Here is a 23,012-nt window from a genome sequence, read left to right as displayed (position 1 = left end):
CGTTCAGGGCCTTCAGTCTCCAAAAGGAATTCATGTCCATCTTGTGCGGGGCAAGGCAGCTGCCTTTGCCTTCCAGAAATATGTTCAATGGGAAACCATTGCCAGAGCAACATTGTGGGCTTACCCATCAGCTTTTTGTAAGCATTACTGCTTAGATCTGAGCTCCAGAGACGATGCTCAGTCCGGGCAGGCGGTTCTTAAAAACCTCTTTCAGTAAAGGTGTTCCATCCACCCGTTTTCCTGTGAGGAGTGCTTGGTAATCTCAGAAAAGTATGGAGGAAGCGGGACGGGACGTAGGAGTATAACAAAGTTACTCACTGTAGTGACAACCTTACTCCTAGTCCATAGTCCCCTTTCCTCCATACGCCCGCCGTCCCCTCTAATAAGTATCCTCTATTATTGCTTAAATGGTCTCATACCTGGTGATAGAAAAGGACTGAGGGGCGATGCGTGGGGCAGAGCGAAGGATGGTGGGTTTACTGCAGCGTGCGGTCCTCTGCGTAAAAAGAGAAGGACCAATTTTTCAATTTGCTGCTTTTTTTACAAAAAGTGCTCCGGTCCCGTCCCACAGGACGGAATGTCCCAAAAGTATGGATTAAAGTGGACTATGGACTAGGAATAAGGTAGTCACTACGGTGAGTAACTTTGTTATTATTCCATTGCTGTTGACGTCAGTCTGCATGGGGGAACCGCCACAAGGCCTACGTTGATTCGACATCACAGCAGTCAAGCGTGGCAGGAATGATAGCATTTAAGACATATGGTGAATGTGATGCTCCAGTCAATGGGCCTCATTACACGGTAGGCGGTAACCATGGCACTATTAGCGCCATGTTTGCCGCTGGTATTTTACTGTGTCCGCCTTGGTGGATGGCGGAATTACCGCCCTACTCCAAGGTGAGCGGGGGCGGTAATTCCCCATTCACCAAGGCACTTCCCCATTCCCATTTTTGCCCCCATAGGGCATAATGGGAATGGGGAAGGTGCTAATTACGGTACCGTAATTAGCTCCAAGGTCCCTTTGCGGCACCCTACTTTAACGGCTGGTAAAACCAGCCGTTAAGGTCGGGTCCCGCAAAGGGAACTCGTAGTAAGGCGGTAAGGGTTTACCGGTACAGGTGCCCTTACCGGTACCTGTAAACCCTTACCGCCTAACGTGTAATGAGGCCGAATGTCTTTGAGTTGTAATATTTCTTCAACCAGTGCGGTATTAATCATTGTCAGACTTGTACCAGGAGGGTCATACACACTGATTATCAGCATCTGTGTTAGTTTGTCCGAAAAACATGAGGCCAGCAATCAAGCCAGCTAATATATAATCATATTGGCCCTCAGTATGAATTTCACTAATATCGTAAATATTCCTAAGAGTCACCACAGAACAAAGAACTCTGACTGGACCAGCAACCAAGCATTGCACTGTGCATTAGGTCTAGATATTAGCTTGTGAAGAAAGAAGTGCCTGTAGGCCTCAGGTTTCACTATGCAAGGGGTCAATGGCTACTCCAGCCTTGCTGAGAGCTGGATATTGGTTAAGTGTTTCCTTAATATTGTTGGTTTCCTAAATGCCCATTTGTCCTGTCCCTATTTCATTCTGGCTTTCACCCCAATCATGGAACTGAAACAGCAATTTTGGCATTCTGGATTGATACACTTACTATGATTGAAACAGGTGAAGCTGTACTTGGTGGTATTGTTGGACCTTTCTGCTGCATTGGATGCAGTTTGTCATTCCCTCATGCTATACCCTTTGTCTACAGCGGACCGCATGTTCAGCATTACCCCAAATTGGTGTTGCCTCTTTCTGGAAGGCTGATCGCAAAGGGTACAGTTGGGCTCCTGTCGATCCAACTTCACCCCAGTAACCTGCTCTCTCTCCTATCCAGCATTTGTTTGGCCACACTTTTGCAGTAGCTACTATCATGGGATATCATGATTTAATCATATACTAACAACACCCAGATTTATATTGAGATTAAAGGCTCTGAAGAAGAGTTTTCCCATCTACAAGCTTGCATTCTTGCCATCCAAGCTCGGATGACATTACATCATCTCCAGCTCAACAAATCTAAAACAGAATTGCGTCTGTTTGGCTCACATGTCAGGAGGAAGCTGGAATACCTTGTCCTTCTGTAACACTGTGCCTTGAAAGCAAGAAACCTGGGCTTTTCTTTAGATGAAAACCTGACCATGGACCCTCAAAACAAAAGAGTTGTGAGCAATTGTTTCTTCAATTTTAATCTCATGAAGAATTATCTTATATGTGTTAGACATAAAAATGTTGGCTGTGGGTGCGGCTGTAAATTCAAGTGTAGATTATTGTAATGCCCTTTATGGACGTCTTTCCAACTGCCTCCTTGTTAAATTGCAATGCACTCAGAAAGCGGCTGTCTGTATGGTCTGTTGTTTGTGTACATTTGAGGATTTCTCTAAGGACAGGGACTTCTTTCATTGATTACCAGTACAATTGTATCATATTTAAAATTGCTTGCCTAATTTTCAATGTTTAAATAAGCAGGACCCTTCCTTTCTGACATCCAAGATGCAGTTTTGCTGGCCTTCATGGTTGCTCCATAATGCCAATCTCCTTCTTGTCTCGTCCCTCCCCTTTAAAATGACCACAAGTGTTGGATGCTTGTTGTGGTCCAAGGTGCCAACATTTGAAATGCTCTGCAAGGCAAACTCTCTTATCGATTGTCGAACTCATCTTAAACAACATATTTTCTCCTAGGCAATTCGGTCTCCAGCCCAGGTATTGATTGGTGCACTATATGAATGTTACAAATAAATCAATCAGGTGTAGAAAGCATTACTGCCTGGATTTTCTGAGTGTGGAGGAAATCTCATATAACCCTTGTGTAGCTCCACATGTGTATGACTGATGACCAATCTGGTATTTGTGGTGCCAATGATGCTCTGACTGAGTCAGTGTGAAACTGCTGTCTGCCCCTAAGGGCTATGAAAACATGTTTTGAGTCCAGTGTGCAGATAGAGAAGTTTCAAGAGGTGTGGAATCTATGGGAGGAATACAGTGTAAACAAGAAAGACTATAAAGAATATTAGCAAAGATAAGTAAGTTTGTTCTTACCTTCTAATTTTGTCTGCAAACATCAAAAGATGTCTGCTGTTAGATGATTGCCTCAGTCAGCTGTACGGTAACCCACTGTCTTATGTTCTCGTTCCTTTTATATGTATAAGGTGTTCATTCAATGCTATGTCACTATAGAGTACCTGTTACAAGGTTAGCTGTAAACATTGTTGCTTGCCAGCAATTGACCAGTAGGTTCACATCTATTTTGAATTCATCACTTCATCACAGATTTCACCTGCTTTGCCAATTTGAAGCATATTACTGACAATGTTTAGATTGCCTGACTATCCCTTTGTAAAAATACACAACTGTCAATCTTCCATTAACCGCACAGAGCAAAATCGTCACAAGCTCTGACGTTATGACAGCCATCAGACATTCTGACTGTGTGCACCCTACAATTCACATTGCTTATGATAAACACAATTATGATAAACACAATTATCTGCATTCATCGTATATAACCACAACAGAAAGTTTAAGGACTGCTTTAGGTTTATGCATAGATGTCTGAATGTTATTTGTTCTCAGAGGAAAGGAGTTAATGATATCCTGAGGTATTTATGCAGACTGGCAAGAAGGTTGTTGCAGGCAAAGTATACCTGGCTAAAACATATACAATGGCAGTTTCTACATATGTATGCAAGGACTTTTAAAGAGCAAACCTACATTTGCGCTTCTCCCCCCTCTTACATTGAATGTACATGGAGTTCTTTTCCCCTCCAAAACTGTGCTCACACCATCCCTGCTTGTGGGTCTTGGTTGCAGGAACTTCTGTTAAAACAGTTGAGTCCGGGGGTGTGCTGTTGAGCAGCCAAGGAAGATGGCTGCCTAGTCTGGGATCTCCGTTATCGCCCACCAGATTATCCGCTGCATCGGCGTTCATCCGCAGCATTCTTCCGTGCTGGTGCCACGATTCTATTGCTGGGGCCCTTCTGCTGCTGTGGCCGGAATTTGGGGAGAAAACGCGGCTTGCATCCTGAAGATTGGGCGCTTGGGCCCGCTGCGGCCTCTCGGCCTGTGTGGCCGCTCTGGGCGCGGGTGCTCCCCCGGGCGCTGGGCGCGGTGCCGGCGTCCCGGGCGCTGTCACCTGCCCGCTCCCTGCTGCGCCCCGCTTCGCGGGGGTGCCCTCCTTGCATCGGGCGGGCCCCGGGCTTCCACAGAGTTCCTGCTCGGAGGCCGGTGGGCGGTGTGTTGGAGCGGCCTGCCCCAGGGTGCGGGGGCCGGGCTGAGGATCGGCGCTCATGTACGCGGGCGAGCTGCCCCCCCCGCTTGTGAGGCCTGGATTGCCGGGGTGGAGCACCGAGCCGCGCCTGTCATCTTCGCCGGCCCGTGGCCCGCTGGATGTGCGGGTCCCTCCCGGCTCGCCTCGCGAGCTTGCCATAAGACCTGCTGCGGCCGCCTGGGTGAATCGATCTGTTCTTCCTGACCTGCAGAGACCCATCGGATGCCACCTACTGCGTTCAGCTTATGGACACTGCGGTTGTGAGGGGCCCTCACGCGCTGCGTTGCCTCCCGGGATTGGGGCAGGCCTGGATTCCGGCGGTGGCGCCCTTGCTATTGCACGGACTGTGCTGCGTTGGAGACACGCAGGTTAGCTACCCGATGCAGTGGAGAGGTGGGTGTTCTTGGATGTGCCCCCTTCCCTCCCCTCTACCTGCCTTTTCCCAGTGTCATTGCTTGGAGGTCAGCCTGCCCTGCCTCCCCCTGATATTCTCTGACAGTGAGATTTGTGTGGCTGACCCCTCTTGTGCGGGGACTGGATCAAATATTACCTCTTGGACGTCTTGATGGCTGCATGCTTGCACTTGCTGGAACGCCCGCGCCGTGCACATGTTTAACTTAAAGTACTAAAGATAAGGGGAGGCAGCCTCTTCCCTAATACTTGCAGAGGGGGACAGTGTCACCTGCATACGCCGGGAAGGGAATCCGCCAGCCTTGCTGGGGGCGCACTGTCTGTTGAAACCAGCCGTACTCTGGTGCCACTGCCTGCGATGTTCCCTTGGGCTTCTCCCCCTGACCTGTTTGCCCATGTGACAGCTTTGGTGCCGCCACTGTTCACCTATCTTCCCGGCGGTAGGAACCCTTCCTCCACCAACACCTATATCTCCGTGTCAGCCTTGATTCTTACCCAGAACAATGTCCAACAGATCGCGTGGCGCTGGCAAGGTGGGCGCTATGGACAAGTTCGCCAAGGCGACGCCCAAGGGAGACCAGGCGTCATCCGCTTCAGCTCAGGAAGAGGGCGACCTCCTGCCGGACCCTCTGCAGCCGGACTGGGCCACTATGATGGAATCTATGGCCAAAAACTTTGCAGCCTTTCATGAAAAGCTAGATGACATTAATGCAAATTTGGCGTCATTAAGGGATAAGCTTGACCAACACGGGGCTAGGATTACCGAAGTGGAGCAGAGGACTGGCACCACTGAGGACAATGTGCATGTTCTACAAAACACAGTGTCAGAGCTGGTCCGAGACATGAAACAGGTCAAATCTAAATGCGACGACCTCGAATCACGGTTGCGAAGGAATAACATTCGCATAATTGGGGTCCCCGAATCTGCACTCAAAGGGCGCATGGAGCTAGCGGTGGAAAAACTCATCAAAGATCTCCTGGATGACCCCGACCTCTAGCCATTCTTCACGGTTGAAAGGGCTCACCGCTCCTTGGCACCTCGGCCGCGGCCGGGAGATTTCCCCAGGCCTATCATAGCTAAACTGCTCAGCTATAAGGACAGGGATCACATACTCCGTTTGGCCAGGGAAAAGGGGGAATTGAGGCTGGATTCACAAATAATCAGGATCTTCCCCGATTTATCAGTGGGGGTGCAACTGGAGAGACGCAGATTCGATGGGGTGAAAAAAATGCTACGGGATAGGAAGATCCAGTACGCAATGTTTTTCCCCGCACGCCTTAAATTCACCCATCGGAACAGGCTCTCCTTCTTCACGGTCGCAGACGAGGCTGTAAAATTCATAGAGGCGCAGATCCCGCTGGCGGAGCCCCCCGAGGTACCGATGGACGACGACTAGAACCGGCCGCTTGCTCTCCCCTTATGATTCTGTCTTGATGCCCTTCAATACATGCATTCTTGCTTTGTAACCTCACTTACATCAGCCGAACTTCAAATTATGTTGTTTAATAGTAATTTGTATTATTACTGGTGGGCGGAACGGCAGCGGCGGCCCCCAGTGCAGCTGCAATTCCTGTAGAGTCTAAATGTTTGTGTTTTTGCCCCGGTTGGGCGCTTTTCCAGGCATTGCCAAGTTGGGGATGGCACGCATTAGTTCACTCTAAGGGTGGGTATTCACACACCGCTAGTTGGGTCAGGGCGGTGAGGGTGGGGGGGTGGAAAGTTGGGGTAGGTTACAATCAAAATGGCGCAGGGGTTGAGACAGGTTACAAAGGGTGGCACAATTATGATGTGGCAGCACTCATGGCGTTTATCAGTGGCAGGTCCTTTGCTTGGGATGTGCCATAGGCTGCCTACATGGCGATTACAATGATGTCATGGAATGTTCGTGGCCTGACGAATTTCACGAAGTCTCGTAGGATTGTGGCCTACGCACAGAGGCATGGGGTCAAGGTACTCCTAATGCAAGAGACACTTGCTCTTAAACACCTATCATCGAACATTGCACAAACTTGGGGTCTTAATAGATATTACACCCAATACTCCACCCAAGCTAGAGGAGTCCTGACCATCATCCACAAGTCAATCCATTTCACTCTCCGCTCATCCTACATCGATGCAGAAGGCAGATATGTGATCCTACACTGCACCTTGGCTCACGAAGAATGCTTACTGGTCAATGTATACGCGCCCAATACTGACTCCCCCGAGTTTTTTGACGGAGTGGCGGCCATACTCATGAGATATATAGACATCCCTATAATATGGGGTGGAGACATGAACCTGATACTGGACAATTTACTAGACAGGACGACGACCACTCGCAGACCCACACCACGAACGACCAAACGTCTCCTCTCACACATGGACTCTCTCAATTTACATGATGTATGGAGAACGCTCCATCCCCATGACAGAAACTACACTTTTTATTCAACTGTACATGACAGTCCTCAAGAATAGATTTATTCCTCTTATCTGGCAGACTGGTGGGGAAGGTCTCGGATGTCACGATCCTGGCACGCACGCTCTCTGATCATTACCCCGTGCTCCTGCGGATACAACTCGGCGATGCAACGCTGTCAAGACCCGCCTGGCGCTTCAAATCCACCACCCTAGCTGACATTGTCTTTAAAGCCGAGATCCTAGCGGATATAACCACGTTCTTTGAAAAGAACAATGCAACCGACACATCCGAAGGGACTAGGTGGGAAGCCTTTAAGGTTTATATCAGAGGGATGTGCATCTCTAGGGAAGCTGGAGTCCTGAAAGCTATAAGGCAAGCCCTAACCATCTCTGAAACCAAACTTAAAGAACTCGAACAGGAGTACCTGACCACTCAGTCCCCACTGACCCTAGCTGCGATCAGAGCAGAGCTAGAAAGGTTTGAGTCACATGCTATGAATGAGGTGCTATACTATACACGCCCTGTTGCTGCCCGTAAATATGGGGGGGGGCAGACCGTGCAGAACCCTGGCCAGGCTAGTGCGTGCCGAGACTGGTGGGGCCCGCATTGATAACATCATAGACGGGAGCGGAGTGAGACACTAGGCGGATCAGTCCATACTAGACACCTTCACTAGCTTTTACGCCAATCTGTATGGTCCCCAACTGGAACATTCGGCCCAAGACCTAGACGACCTACTAGAGAGCATCCCTATGACCATTATCTCCCAAGACACCCGGGAAATATTAGACGCTCCGTTTACTCTGGAGGAAATCGTTCAGGTAATATCAGACCTTCCCAAAAACAAAGCGCCTGGCCCGGACGGGCTCACGTCTGAGTTTTACCAGGAACATGTGGCTATATTGGCGCCTGTTTTACACGGGGTCTGGTCCGAGTCACTTCCTTTGAAGTGCCTCCCCCCTTCCCTTAGGGAAGCTTTAATAACAGTCCTTCCCAAACCTGGAAAACCTGCGGATGAATGTGGGTCCTACAGGCCCCTATCCCTTATTAATACTGACATAAAAATCTTTGCTAAGATAATTGCAAACAGGTTTCTTCCTTTCATGTCCCACATGATCCACGCGGACCAGTGTGGTTTCATCCCTGGTCGATCCACGGCGCTTAACATCCGCCGCCTGTTTAATGTGGTGTCCAGAATTGACCCAGGCGCTGATGCGGTGGCGGTAACGCTGGATGCCCAAAAGGGTTTTGATATGGTCTCATGGCAATATCTGTGGGCCGTGCTGGAGAAAACTTTTATACATGGACCCACGAGCTAGGGTTCTTGTTAACTCTGTTCCCTCCTCTCCCTTCACACTACACAGGGGCACTCGTCAGGGATGCCCATTCTCTCCCCTCCTCTTTGCGTTCGCTATCAAACCCATGGCTGACCACGTTAGAGGACGCCACAGCAATAAAGGCATTCGACTACGGGATGCACCAGAGATCATCTCTCTATACGCAGATGATGTGCTCCTATATGTCAGAAATCCCTCCACGAATCTGGACCCGATCATCCGTGATATTACCAAAATAGGTACGTTCTCAGGCTTCACAATCAACTACTCTAAATCCGAAATTTTCCCTCTTACTGTGGCAACTCAACAACCGTCTTGTGAGTACTCTCTACGTTGGTCCCCGGGTGGGGTTAAGTATCTCGGAGTGCAGATATCACTAGCCAAGTCCTCCCTATTGACAGACAATTACGAGGCCGTGGCACAACTTGTCATCTCCAGGTTCTCCAAATGGCGCAATTTACCCTTATCCCTGGCGGGCAGACTCTCTCCAATAAAGATGATAGTGGTCCCCAAGCTCCTGTACGTCTTTGTTAACGTACCGATCTGGCCTGGGATACAATACTTTAAGAGGCTCCAGTCGGAGTGTGCACAATTTCTCTGGCACCCGAGTTCGGTCCGGAAAAAGTGGCAATATATGACGCTGCCCTATGACAAAGGGGGTTTCACAGCCCCAGACCTTCGCCTGTACTAGAATGCAGAAACTGGCGGGAGGGGGGACTAATATCATGACCCTGCTACTGCACCACGCATTCAAATTTACGCTCAGGCAGACCCGGTGGCCACTACGCTCAGGGCATGGAGGAGCATCCTAGACCCCGACCAGGAACAGCACCCATACTATAAGTGGCTTCCCCTGTGGCAGTTTCCCGGACTCCCTCCCACGCATGACCAACATCTCGTACACTACTGGGAAAACCTGGGCTACCGTGCCCTTGCTGACCTCTTCCCTGATGGTGCTTTTATCATCCCTCAGACATGGCGCCCTGAACATTCCAACTCTCCGCTTCAAATTCTGCAGTATTATAGGCCTAGAGCTGCAGTGCGGACTATGTGGCCCTCATGCCCTATTGAACCCCCAGACTGTCCTGAAATACAATACATAGCAAACTCCGGAAGCGCCAAGGGTATAATATCCCATCTGTACAAAATGCAGCTGAGTAAATCTGCGGATACCTCTCTCAAACCACGCGAAGCGTGGGCTAGGGAACTTGGAATGGAAATTACAGACGGTCTCTGGGGCACAATGTGTACACACACACGAAGGGTCTCTCTTAGCGCTAGATTCCGCTGCATGCAATTTAAGCTCCTTAATAGGCTCTACTACACACCGTACAGAGTTGCGTCATTTACAGGAACCCCGACTCCCGTGTGCCCTAAATGCAAATCCCGCGAAGCGGATCACAGACACATGTTCTGGTCCTGCCCCGCACTCAACACGTTCTTGGCGGCCGTGACAGAGGCACTATCTGAAATAGTTGGTTCTCCGGTGAATAGGGAGCCACTTGCCCTATTGTTTGGTGCTTGGGAAGGTGAGAATGTAATGAAAATGTCAAAATTTATTAATGTAAGTGCTTTTGTGGCCAAAAGATGTATATTGCAATGTTGGAAGCGCCGCAATCCTCCCACTTTCACGATGTGGCTGAAGGCCCTTCCCTGGACACAAATGTGCGAGGAAGAATACATTGGGTCCCTGCCATCGACATCACGACCCAAAAATGTTTGGTCAGAATTTTGTAGTTACTTGAATAGTAGAGATGAGGTGGAATTGACTCCAACTCCCCTACCAGGTCAGCCCGATATGCCATGTGAAGTCTAACTTTTCCTATTGGATTCTCCTTTCCTTTGTGTGCTTATGGACGCCTCTCTGCGATATCACTCGATGTTATTTTCAGATGTTCATTTTAACCATGGTGTGCTGCCAAATGTGCGGTTATGTTGTCAGCTCATTGCTATGTAGGTTGTGCTGTGCCTGTCTTAGCCTTTATGCCAATAAACAAAAGTTTTTAAAAAAACAAACAGTTGAGTCCACATACCATCCTCCTCATCGTGGATTCCTGGATGATCAAATGGTTGGTTGTTGCATATCAATAGTTGTATGCACTTTGATACAAAGAAAACATGTTTTAAAAGGTGTTTAAAAAAACATTCTGGTTCCACCACATCTACGTGTAAGAATTCTAAAGAATATGAATGCTTGCTGTGTACTCGGACTTGGAGAAATCTTGTTACAAATAAGTATGTTTTCCATATCTGACCAATTCTGTTTTAGATCAAGCCTGTTGTATTAACCCTACTGTCAAAACATCCACCAAAACCCAACTCCCCACCAAAGTTACATCAGCTACTGTATGTTGGGGGATAGCCTTAACAAATGGGTTTCTATTCCAAGTAACTGATTAATTGCTGATTTGTTTTTCACTTACAGATTTATATCGTTATATAGAGGTCCATGTCATACATACAAAGTACAAAGACTCAATGAGTCTACCTCTTATACGTTTCGCATCCAGGCTTGTAATGAAGCTGGTGAAGGACCCTTTTCACAATACTATACATTCACCACTCCCAGATCTCTTCCAGTTGCTCCAAAAGGTATGATCATTATACAGTTTCATGTGTTTAGCTTATTGTTTGTTGTTCTTTGTGTTCACAGATTCACACCTAACTAGATCAAGTTCTGTAAGTGAATTTTAGTTTCATACATTCGATGTCAGTGCTCAAGCGTTAACACCAATGATCATATTGTGTTGTCTGATAATATTTCAACTGTAACAATGTACTTCATGTCTAAATTAGAAATTCGTTTTCCATTAGATACGCATATTTATGAACTAGCCTGCCACCATCAGAGCAAGACTATGTGATGGAAACCTAATGGTTAGGTTATATTGTTTTGTTTATTAGGCGCTCATTCACCACTGTAGTCGATTTTGATGCTAAGGAATGCAACCACTGGTGTGAACATATATTAGCAATTGTGCTCTATATTGATTGCTTATTGGAACGCTAAATGGTCTGTTTCTTTATGTACAGGTATGGATTCCTGTATAATGACAGACAGGCATGGAAATCTTGTCTCTGCTAAAACGAGTAAACAGATTTAACGTAAATGATGAATTTAGTGTTTAAACTTAACCATTGTGAATTCAGGTTCCATTTGTTAACTAGCATGAATTGCTACAGCACGTTTTAGTATTTCAGTTTTTGTAGGGAGTAGATTGCAGGGGATACATGATTGTTTCACTTCAGTCTAGCGTGATAGGACGGTGCAACATTCTGAACTCATATGTGTTCTCTCAGTTCCTTAAGAAGGCTAAGATATGCACTATTTCCATAGTCAAAATTGCAGGAAATTAATGTATTGATAGTTGTTCTGTGTCGAAAGGACCGCAGAATGCTTCTCAGGACTCTCAGTTGAAAAACAAGCTTGAAGTATGGCCTGTTGCTTTATGTTGCATCTATAGATTTGCATTGATGATGACTATCACTGGGTGTGGGCAATTGCCCATCAAAAATTGCACACATAACTAGGGATTTAGTTTTAACATTTGGGAGGCATTCAGACTCTGATATCTTGCAATGAATCATAGAGCTTATGAGCAAGCTTGGCATCAGCACACATGAAAATATGGAGGTTCTGATAGTGTACTAATATTATGTTATCCAATACTTACAATGCACCCGTGAAGCCGCAGTGGTCTTACTGTGCCTGGCCTTGTCCGAAAGGTGACATATTGTGACCCTGGCAGGCTTTAGTCTATGGAAAGGGAGGGCAGATTTGGGGAGGTAGTGATAGTAAAGAGAATGTAGACGATAGAATGGCCAAATTCAGAGAAGAAAAAACAGTTGGCATGAGTAGGAGGTGTTAGGGAGAATTCTCTGTTAAGGCTAATTTCCCAAACCTAGTGAGTCCCCCAGCAGCTTTGCTGGATTTTTTGGGGTTTATTTTTTTCTCCTGCTAAGAGTGAGACTCTTTTTTTCCCACTCTTAGGCATGATTTGAGAATGTCATTTGACTATGTAATGTGTTTTATGGGCTATGGGGTCTTTTACTCCATTGGGCCTCATGTGTTTTTGGTAAGTGTGTTACACAGCACCCTCAGTGCAGTAACACAGGGGTGTCATAGTGACCCCCAAACATAGACTCCATACCCTGGGACTGACTACTGTCTCCCAGGGCATGTAAAGTCACCATTGGCTTTACTAGTCTCAAATTGTGAACAGAACCAGTACAAACCATCATATTGTGGAAGTACTGGTAGGGGTAATTCGATTGCCCCTGGGTCTGTTTTCCAAGGGGGCACTGTCCAGTCCCCCCTTGTCGAGTTTCCGGCTGGTGGCAGTGGATACCACGCAAAATATTCCACCGGAATATTTCCTATGGGATTTTCCCATTCATTTTAAACACACCACTTTTTGGTGCAATGTTAAAGATACCGCTGGGTTATTTATTTAATATTTATTCCCCGGTTGGGTCTTTTTGCCAGGACTCGGTTTTAAAATGGCGTTTGTGTTCACCTCTGAAACTCTAACCCAAGTCGAGCCCTTTGTTCACTTTTTGGCGGGCTTCTCCACAGAAGCCCTCCAAATGGTGCGACTCTGTCTGGGGTCAACAGGATGTGTGGGAGGGGGATTAGGCACCCTGGACTGAATTGCCTTGGCAACTCAAGTCGCACCCTTGTGTGATTGGCCCAGTGGTGAGCCGCCCGGCTCACCACTTAGCATGTTTGAGTGACAGCTAGGCTGATGAATGGGGGTTTTGCTGCATAAAAGCAGGGCTTTGGGGACTGGAACTTCAGAAGTCACCACATGACCTAAAGAATCCGAAGAGGGAAGAAGCTGAGCCATCTACAACGACGACACCACCAGTGGAGCCCTGCTGTACGAAACTCACCACTTTCCCGACGACAGAGGAGATCTTCTTCCAGGAGAGTCTTCTTCCCTTTGAGCTGGTGGGACCAACCAGTTCTCCTTTTTCGCCTTCCTGGATCGTCTCGTGGTCAAATCGCCCGTGCCAAGCACCCCGGCGGTCGGATAGCCACGCTTCACCAGTACCGCGAATAAAAGGGTAGTACCTTTTAACCGAGAAACTCTGCGGCTGGTTTCTTCTCTGGCAGTGCAACGACCTCCAGCTTTCCTCCACGTCGAGATCATCCCTTCCCCTGGACGAAGCTCCGACTTGCATCCGCTGCCAGGAACAACTGCCCCCGCTGGAGCTTTCTCACCATTTCAGGTACTGTGTCCCGCCTGGTCTCCCTTGCAACATACTGTCCAAGGTGTCCCATAAATCCTTGACTCTCTATCCTCGGGTGACCTCGGACCTGTTAACATTACCTTTCTAACTTGATCAACCTCTTTTAACTTTTCTGCAAAGACTTTGGGCCTCATCATGACTTTGGCGGTAACCCTTAAATCCGGCTGTAGCGCTATTACCGCCAGATTTAAGGGTCCGCCGAATCAGGGCTTCGGCGGATTTCGCCCCAGCTCTGAGCTGGGGGGAAATCCGCCGAAAATTCACGCTATTACCGCCGGCGGGAAATCCGCCGGCGGTATTAGCGCGAACATTCCCCATTGAGCTCAATGGGGAATGGGGCATTCCCGAATGGGCTCAGTGGGGAATGGGGACTTACATTACACCGAACTTGTGATCCGGCGCTATTAGCGCCAGGGAGTTCGGAGGTAGGGCTAATACCGCCCACGCTAATAGCGTTACCGCCCAAGTCGTGATGAAGCCCTTAGAGTGCATTTCCACTGTGTGATCTTGGGCACATTCCGCCTTGCTCTCTCCAAGAGTGGGCCTGGCCTATGAACTTTTAGCTCTACAGTAGACCCTGCCTTTCTTGACTTGCTGTGGGTTCTTAAAAGTGTTGGTACTGTGTGATTTCCCTATTCTGCCTTTTCTCTCCCTTTTTAAACAAATTATTGGAGTGCCATCTATGGTTACACGCTCACCTCTGTTTTGCTAAATAAGTAGTGTCTTAACCTAGACTTGTCAAATAATTAATTAGGGAGGTGTATATACTTCTAGTGACTGTGTTTGAACTTGCTTGACATATTAGTGCCAGTGTATTTTTTACAAGTGTGTTATTAAATAAATAATTATATACTTTTATACCAAAGCTCTGGTCAGTGTTTGCTTGTGCTACTGTATTTTTAGCCCTATTGTGTATACTCTATATACTGCCTAACTCTTCTTGAGAGAAGTCTGACTGCTCAGCCACAGCTACCAGGTAAATCTGGGTTGTTCGGACTGCTACCAATTGGGTTTACTGCTAACACCTGTAGTCTTAAACTTTTTGCAGTGGTCCCTAAGGGAACTGCACAGGTTTCTGCCTAACAGGAGGCAATATTTATTTATTTATTGTTTGATTGTTAGGTGCTTATACAGCAAGTAAAATACTGTTTCAAAGCACCCACAGGTTGAACGGAGGGAACAATATTTAAAGCAGTGGATGGGAAAAAAGAACAAACCTACTATGCCTTTGTGAGTATTCAGAACGTGAAAGTGCAGCAAGAAAGAGGGCAGAGGAGGTAAATGCTGGGGAGTCCAGGCTCATGGGTGAGACGCAGATAAAGTGCTTGGATTGTTGAGTGCTAAACAGCCTGGAGCCATATTAGGTATAGGTTCGAATCTTCAGGGCGGAGGGTGTTCCAAGGCAAGTGCTGAAAGGACTATTGAAACCACAGCAACGTTAGTACACACATGTTGGTAAAGAACGCTGTATTCACATAGAATGGAGCCGACGCATGAGGACTGAGGAGATACTTTATAGGAGGGATTTAACCCTGGACTTCCAATTGATCAATAACCCTAGACCCACATGGTCATAGCGAATCAGAGCAAAAGCTTCTACTGTTCTAAATTTGGCTCTTGAAGAAGAGAATGGATTCTCGAAATGCGTCAGCCATTTTAAATGTTTATTTACCTACAAAATCCTTTGTTCCTTTGTGTTGATCTTCTGCATCCATGAAACTAATGTGAAAGAAATCAAATAAATAATTGTTTTTTTTATGAAGATAATGTTTTGAAGGCCATATGTTCAAAATACGCTTATTGAATAACAACCCTTTGATATGAATAATTATTGAACCGTTTCATTAACGGACTAGCAACAGTGTGCAGGGGATGGGAGGGCTATAGAATTTTGGACCTTCTTCTCCTCTTTACAAATTTGTAGTAGGGGACCTGTGCCAGATCAACTTTTCCTCCCCGCACCTTGAAAAACTTTAAAATTTAAAATTTAATTTATTTTTGACCTCTCACTGTATAAATTTGGAGTGCATCCAGATATTTTTCTTTTTTTCTTTTTTGTGGACAATTGCTGAGGGTAGACAGGAGCTGGGGCGATTGGGTGTGGGAAGTCAGGGGCCAAGAGGATGCATAAAGGCCCCGGACACCAATCACAGCAACTGTGGGATTAGCAGAGGAGGGAAGAAGGGAAGGATGAGGTAAAGAGGAAAGTCTTGAGTAGCTTCCAGAATTTAAGAAAGTCCTGCTCAATGTGCAGAGGAATGGGGACGCTGTTCCATAGGACGGAGCCAGCCGAGGAAAGTTATCAACCACCTACCCTCTGTTTAGCAAAACGCTTTACACACAGTATTTTAAAACATTTCTTTTTTTATTAAGCATTTTTTTACTTTATCTTTCCCACTCCATAATAGCCAAGTCAAGTAATTCCACTGAGATTGCTTTTATCAATAGTGATTTCCCTTAGTGTCTTTTTTTTTTTTTATTTCAATTTTATTCGTTTTTAAAGTAAAGGTTCCGACATTCAATTATAAACAATTTCCACAAAAGATTGTACAAAAAAATAGAAAAAACACTGCTCATAACATTTAGTATCGCTGTGAAGTATATCATTTTCTCAATATCATTTCCAAAACCATCTACCCTCTATCCGCCCCTCCCCCCTTTTCTTCATAATACCAACGGAAGGGTTAATATAATTCAGTTTTTCCACATAAGGGCAATCATTAAGACCATAACACTAAACAGAGGTACATAGCAATGCTTTGGGTTTGGATTTGCAGACATTGTCAATTGTCTTATAGGATGTCTATGGGCCTCATTACGAGTCCGGCGGTAACCGAGGTGGTAAAACCGCCTGGTTACTGCTGGACTCGTATTACCATTCCACCTCCGTGACTCCCGGAAATACCAGGGCATTACGACCCTGGTGTCCCGGGAATTCCAGAGGCGGAATTCGGTAAATCCCCATCCCCATTCCCATTGAGTCCCATAGGACCCAATGGGAGTGGGGAATTGGAAACACCGGCACCATCTCGTGATGGTGCTGGTGTTTCCACGTCCACCTGCAGGCGGGCGGTGTTAAACCCGCCAAGTCAGACCTGGTGGGAACATCACCTCCCGCCTGCAGGACTCGGGATCGGGCGGTCTGGAATTATCAGGGCGGCGGGTTTATCGCCACTGTTAATTCTGGACCGCCCGACCTGTAATGAGGCCCTATGATTTGTATAATATTTCGCACACATTCTTCTATGTAATGTATTTGGTTTGAAATTCCGACCATTCATTTTCGACTGAGGTGCGGTCCCCGGAAGGGCTGCGGTCAAGTTGTCCATTCTATAAATATTGCGGGCAACACCTATCCATTCTGTTTTCGTAGGGAGTGTGGCTCTCTTCCGCACCATAGTGAGACAGGCTCGTGCAGCCATCAGTAGACCTTGTATCATTTTGGGTACTTTAGTGGTTGTCTCCTCTGTTTCAATTAGGCCAAATAAAATCAACAATGGTTGTTTCTCCTTTTCATCATCATCTAACTCTTTAATCCAACTGAGAACTTCTGACCAGTAAGCTTGGACCGCCTCGCAACCCCACCACATATGCCAGTAGTCAGCCTTTCTTCCGCAGCTCCTCCAGCAGTATGGGCTCACACCCTGATACATTTTGGTTAACCTGAGTGGGTCATACTGCCATCTGTGTATTAGCTTGATGGCATGTAGTTTATTGACAGGATATGGAGGATTTCGCTGTTCTCCTGCATATCTGTAACCATAGCTTTTGTGAGATCTGTCTACCCATATCTGCTTCCAATTTACTCTTCAGAGATGGTGTGATAGAAACCTCAATCAGCGTTGAGTACATTGCACTTATTAGGCCTTTGGAGCTCGTACAGGTATCAAGGACTTTTTCGAACGGGGTGAGGTCTCTTTGTAGTTGGCTCTTCCATATCGTCCTTGTCATGACCCCCTTAAGTCTCAAATATAGAAACACCGAGAGTGGGCCTATGCAGAGTGCTTCTTGAAGTTCCTCAATGGTAATGAAGGTATTGTTCCTCCAAAGCTGCCCAGCTCTCTCTAATCCTGCCTCATTCCAGGCTTGAAATCTCCCGGGATCCCGGATCGCATCTCTGATTCCTGGTACCCATAGGTTACCCAGAGGGGAGGACCAGGTTGTGATTCCTTCCATTCCCTTGCCTGGTGTCCACACTGCCCATATTGTTCCGATGATGGGGTGGGCTTTAATGCTGTTCCGTAATTGGGGCCCGGGACCCAGAGCCAGTCACCTACAGTGAATGGACGGAGATGGTAATTATCTAGGGCTATCCATTGCGGATCTGACTGTTGCCGGACGTGTGGAATCAGTACATGTAGTTGGGTCTCTCTGCCTTATTGTCTTAAGTTCCATTTTAGTTAGGCTTCTCAGTCTTACATGCTTACAATAGACTTAGCTATACAGTTTCATTCTTTGTTCATCATTATCCCTTTCTTAGTACTATTAGTCTTTTAGGCCTGTTAGCCTATTTAGCATCATTTCCAGAAAAGTGCCAAGAGCTCTTATTGTTTTGTTATTTGGGTCGTTGTATAGAACTTCCCACCATAAATCAGAATCCAAGCCACCCATCGGAGTCCGGCTATTATGTAGAAGCTTTGTTCTTTCTGTTGTTAGTTCCATGCAAAACATTGTTAAATGCGCTAGAGATTCTTCTTCTTGTTCACATAAGCAGCATTTATCGTCGCTTGTCGTTGCTTGTCAAAACATATTTCATTAAGTTTAACTTTGTTCTCAGTACGTTAAGTCTAAATCGAAGAATCAGATCACCATGTTTATCGTCGCTTGTCAAAACATATTTCATTAAGTTTTGTTTTGTTCCCAGTACGTTAAGTCTAAATCGAAGAATCAGATCACCATGTTTTGGATTTGCACTCTTCCTTAAGTATTTTGGCAGGATCTTTGGAGGATTAGTTAATTTGGTTGATAGAGCGGGCAGCTTCTGTTTGCGCCCAGTCCACTGACATGAGCAGTATTTTTACCAGCGTAGGATGGTTGCGAAGGATTTCTGTATTCACACTCAAATTTTCAAAGATCTCAACACATTTCTTTCTCCACAACTTTAACGGCCAAGAAGGAGGATTCTTGTTTTCTGCCTTCAAGATGTTGTTATATTGAGGAGGGCAATCTATTAATTCCACTTTCCTCTAGGTGGTCAATGCTTTCCAAATAACATGTACATGTAGAGTGCAATCCTAGTTCATGGTGAATCACACTTATGGGAACTGAGTTTGGCATTCTTAAGATTCTCCTCCAAAACCTGGCATCAAGTTTACCTCATGTTTCCCATGGAATTCTCAGACCAGTATCTCCTGCATATGTTATTGTTGGCGTTACTTTTAAGTTGTAGAAATCCACAAGCAGTTGCATCGAGAACTTTCCAAATCCTTTTTTCAGTATTAGGGCCTGAGCTATTAGTTGATCCATTTTAAGCTCTAGGTGTTCGATACATAGTTTTTATCCCTAGTGGGCACTAATCATTGTTCCCAAAAATTTTGTGGTCTTTGTTACTGGGATTGGGTCATTTCCAAGGCACCATTTGAATGCTTTTTTATTTTCACTTGGGATTTTTTCATTATTAGAATTTCTGACTTTCAGACATTTACTTTTTGCTTGTTCTTTTCCACATAATGCTGAAGGGCATCAAGATATCGCTGCAGGCCTATTGCAATCGTGTCCAACAGAATAAGGTCATCTGCATATAGCAGATGACCTAGGGCATCCCCACCTAGTTGCGGCGAGCATGTTCTTGGTTAATCCAGCCTATCTTTGATGTCCAGGATGTAGAAATTGTACAAGACTGACGCCAAGGGCACCCTTGTTTAAGGCTTCGAGTTGTAATTATGTCCTGGCTTAGGTTCCCCTTTTGGTCTAATCGTACTTGTAGACTGGTGCCTGTGTGTAGGGCAATGATGGCTACTGAAAGGTCTTGAGGGCACCCCTTTTGTCTTAGTTTTCCAACAAAATGTGTTGATCAACTCCATCGAACGCGGCAGCCATGTCAATGCACGCAAGGAATAGCTTTTGGTTTTCATTTAGCGTTTTCGTTTTCAGCAGGGTTAGTAGTAGCAGATTTATTCCACAGTCTACTCATTAAACAGAACCTGCCTGCCTATGACCAAAATGTCGACTTGATGTTAACCATTCTTTCAATCTTTTCAGCAAAATACCGGCATATCGTTTTCCGAGAACATCCAGTAATGATATAGGGCGATAGTTTTTGCTTTTGCTTTATCGCCCTTTTTGAATATGGATATCACAACCGCTTTTCTCCAGGAATCCGGTATTTTTCTACTCAGGTTGATTCTGTTGAATAATTCATAGCTCATATCGGCCCATCTGGGCCGGGGCACGTGATATGCGTGCTTTGTTGATTAATTTCAGCATTTCATTCTTGGTGAAGTCTATTGTCCATGATCTGTCGCTTGCTGTTTTTTTGGTGGATTTTCCGATGGTATTATTTTGGCCATAGATTTTCCCAAAGTGCTGCAGCCATTGCGTTTCTTGGATAGGGTTAATCTGTTCTGCTCCCTATGAGCTCAGATTTTTGTTTATTAAATTCCAGATGATGTTTTTATTGTCTATTGCCATTTACATTTGTTCTGAAGTCATCTGGTATAATTACACTCTGTGGGACTTAACCCAATTCCTGTGCTTTGTCTTTAACTGCTTTGTTTTTCTTGCTCTAGAAAGAGCAGTATCTTTAGTTAAGGCTCTTAGGTCTTTTGCTAGCTTTTCTTTCTTTTGTCCAATTGCCGGGTAAAATTGATGTGACCTTGTGGTTTTGTTTTTTGTTTCTCTGTTTTGGTTTCTCTAAATATGGTTAGACAGGATTCATAGTCAACAATAAAAATGCTTTCAAATTCCGCTCTTATGTCATCGATGTGTTCCATGACTGTTTCCAAAAAGGAATCTCCATCCTTGGCTTTAATGTTCCAATATAGGTTGATAAATGCTTGTGGCGTTTTTACCGCAGGTGTTTGTTGATCATCTTGCATTGTGTCCTGCCACTTTTGTATGGCTCTTGTCAATTTTGGAACAGTTTTAGAGGATAGTCGCAGTCTATTTAGACCGTTCTTTGCGTTGACTTTGTGTGGCCAAAGATTTTTGGTTTTGGCTGTATGATCTTGACAGGTCCTTTGACTCCACGTTAGAATTAGCTGACTATGATCACTCTTGCTCGATGACAAAAAACTTAGAGATGTTCTTTTTTGGAAGGTTACAGAATCAACAAAAAGTAATCTAAGGTTGCACTTGCATTGTAAGATGTCCATTTCATGGCACCTTCCCGGTCACCATTTACATTGCCATTCGCCATATGGAGATCTCTAATTTGCATCTCTTTCTGCCATTTTATTGTGCGTGTTTCTTTTTGGCAATTGTGGTGTGATTGTTTTTCTAAATTTCGGTTCTTACAACAGTCTATGTTTAGATCACCACACACACAAAAATAAAAATGCTTTCAAATTCCGCTCTTATGTCATTGATGTGTTCCATGACTGTTTCCAAAAAGGAATCTCCATCCTTGGCTTTAATGTTCCAATATAGGTTGACAAATGCTTGTGTCGTTTTTACCGCAGGTGTTTGTTGATCATCTTGCATTATCACTATTTGGATAAGTGGAGATGGGGACATAACTCGCACTACATTTCCACGCAAGTTATTTTTTATGATAGTAATTAGGCCAGCTGATGGTCTCCCCGTTAGGCCCTTATAGGCTTTATTTAGGAAGCAGGTGAAGCTGTCTAGGATCAGAGTCTTTTGCAACCAGCATTCCTGCAGACAGATGATATCTGATGTCAACAATTCCTGGTTTATATTTTCGAGCAGATGTTTAAAACCTCTAGAATTCCAGGAAGAGATCTGGACGCTGTTTGACTCAGTCTGGCATACAATCTATTTTTTTGCTGGGATCACAAGAGTCGAAGCAAGCCAATCCATTGATTTTACATTGTCAATTTTCGTCTCCATGGGAGCTGTATTTAAACCCTTTGATACTTCATTGACTTCGGGTCCTCCTTTTATGATGATAATTAGGGCATTTGGACACCGCAGAACGGTTGGAGAGTGGGGCACGGAAGGTTGAGCCGCGGTACCCCCTTCCTTGTAACACCTTCTCCCCATCCTCCCCTTTTGGATATTTAGAAGCTCTACCCCACCCCGCTTTTCCGACACAAACACTTTCTTAAACCGTGACATACAACAGACTAACACCAGAGCTGTTTACCTGACCAGTCCCAACACAGTGGTCAGGCAGAGTCAGGCAATTAACAGTAACCACACACACACCTGATGGCCCTTTACCTTCCCCCACAGGGATCAAAGGCAGAGCACACTACGAGCAAGGCCAACTGCACGAGGAAGCAGCTATTCCAGGAAGGCAGTTCAAACGGAGAAGAAAAGCAGCAAAAGCTGAAAGAACAACAAGAGGTGGGGGTGCCCTTGCCCTTTTCAACTCAGACCTGCGAAGCTTCCAAAAAAGGAAACATAAGACAGGGATTTACAGCTGGAGTAACAGATGTCAACGGTGCACAGTGCCTCCCGCATTTATAGCACAGGCGGGGAGGCACGCCGGCTACCGTGGTACCGTCCTTGACTCCAGAAGCAAGACAGACCAACGGGTTCAGCACAGCCGGTGAGTCGGAGAAAGCTGATAGAAAACCGAACTGTGTTGAGCCCAAGGTTGCACTCTGCAACATTATATGGACGCAAGGAACTTGTGAACAAAGAACTTGTGTGTGTTTGAACCTTTGGGAAAGCCCAGAGAATGGCCAGTTGCAGAGTGGTAGGAGCTACAGGAGTGCTCATTCGAAGGACTCTCGCTGGCCCCTTTTGTTTTGTGTTGAAACTGTAAGTACCAGAAGGCCCTAATAAGGGCAGCATGAGGTGGTCTGACAAGGGTTACGTCAAATCCCTTGTACTATCAAAAGTCTCTGACCCATTGCCGAAAGAAAGCTAGGGGAAGGGAAACCCTGCTTTCGTAAGAGATTGTGAACATTGTGAGCTAAGGCAAGTGTGAACCCGACAGAGGGATGCCGAAAGAAAGCAATGGGAAGGGAAACCATGCTTTCTGATGAGATGAAGCAAATCATGAACTGCGTCAGAAACACATGAACTTTGTTAAAGATGGCTATGTGAACCTGACGGAGGGAGGCCAAGGGAAAAGCTAAGAGAAGTAAATCCTGCATCGTGAAAAGCAAAGTGAATTGTGAAATTGGCAAATGTAAACCCGGTTGAGGGATGCCTGCGAA

General features: G+C 45.8%; 1 protein-coding gene across 5 annotated transcripts in view; it reads left to right on the top strand.

The window, feature by feature from the left end:
* The window catches only part of FNDC3A (fibronectin type III domain containing 3A), a 3,436,199-nt gene that overhangs the window by 3,144,643 nt on the left and 268,544 nt on the right, over positions 1-23,012 (top strand). For all 5 annotated transcript variants that reach the window (XM_069639023.1, XM_069639022.1, XM_069639027.1 and 2 more), the window contains one exon: positions 10,895-11,061. In XM_069639023.1, the coding sequence (XP_069495124.1) occupies positions 10,895-11,061 (167 nt within the window). The remainder of the gene's footprint in view (positions 1-10,894; positions 11,062-23,012) is intronic.

Source organism: Ambystoma mexicanum, chromosome 7q (assembly GCF_040938575.1).
Source record: "Ambystoma mexicanum isolate Mex_15411 chromosome 7q, UKY_AmexF1_1, whole genome shotgun sequence".
Lineage (NCBI taxonomy): Eukaryota > Metazoa > Chordata > Amphibia > Caudata > Ambystomatidae > Ambystoma > Ambystoma mexicanum.
Note: the sequence above shows the minus strand (reverse complement) of the source record. Positions and strands in the feature narration are given on the sequence as shown.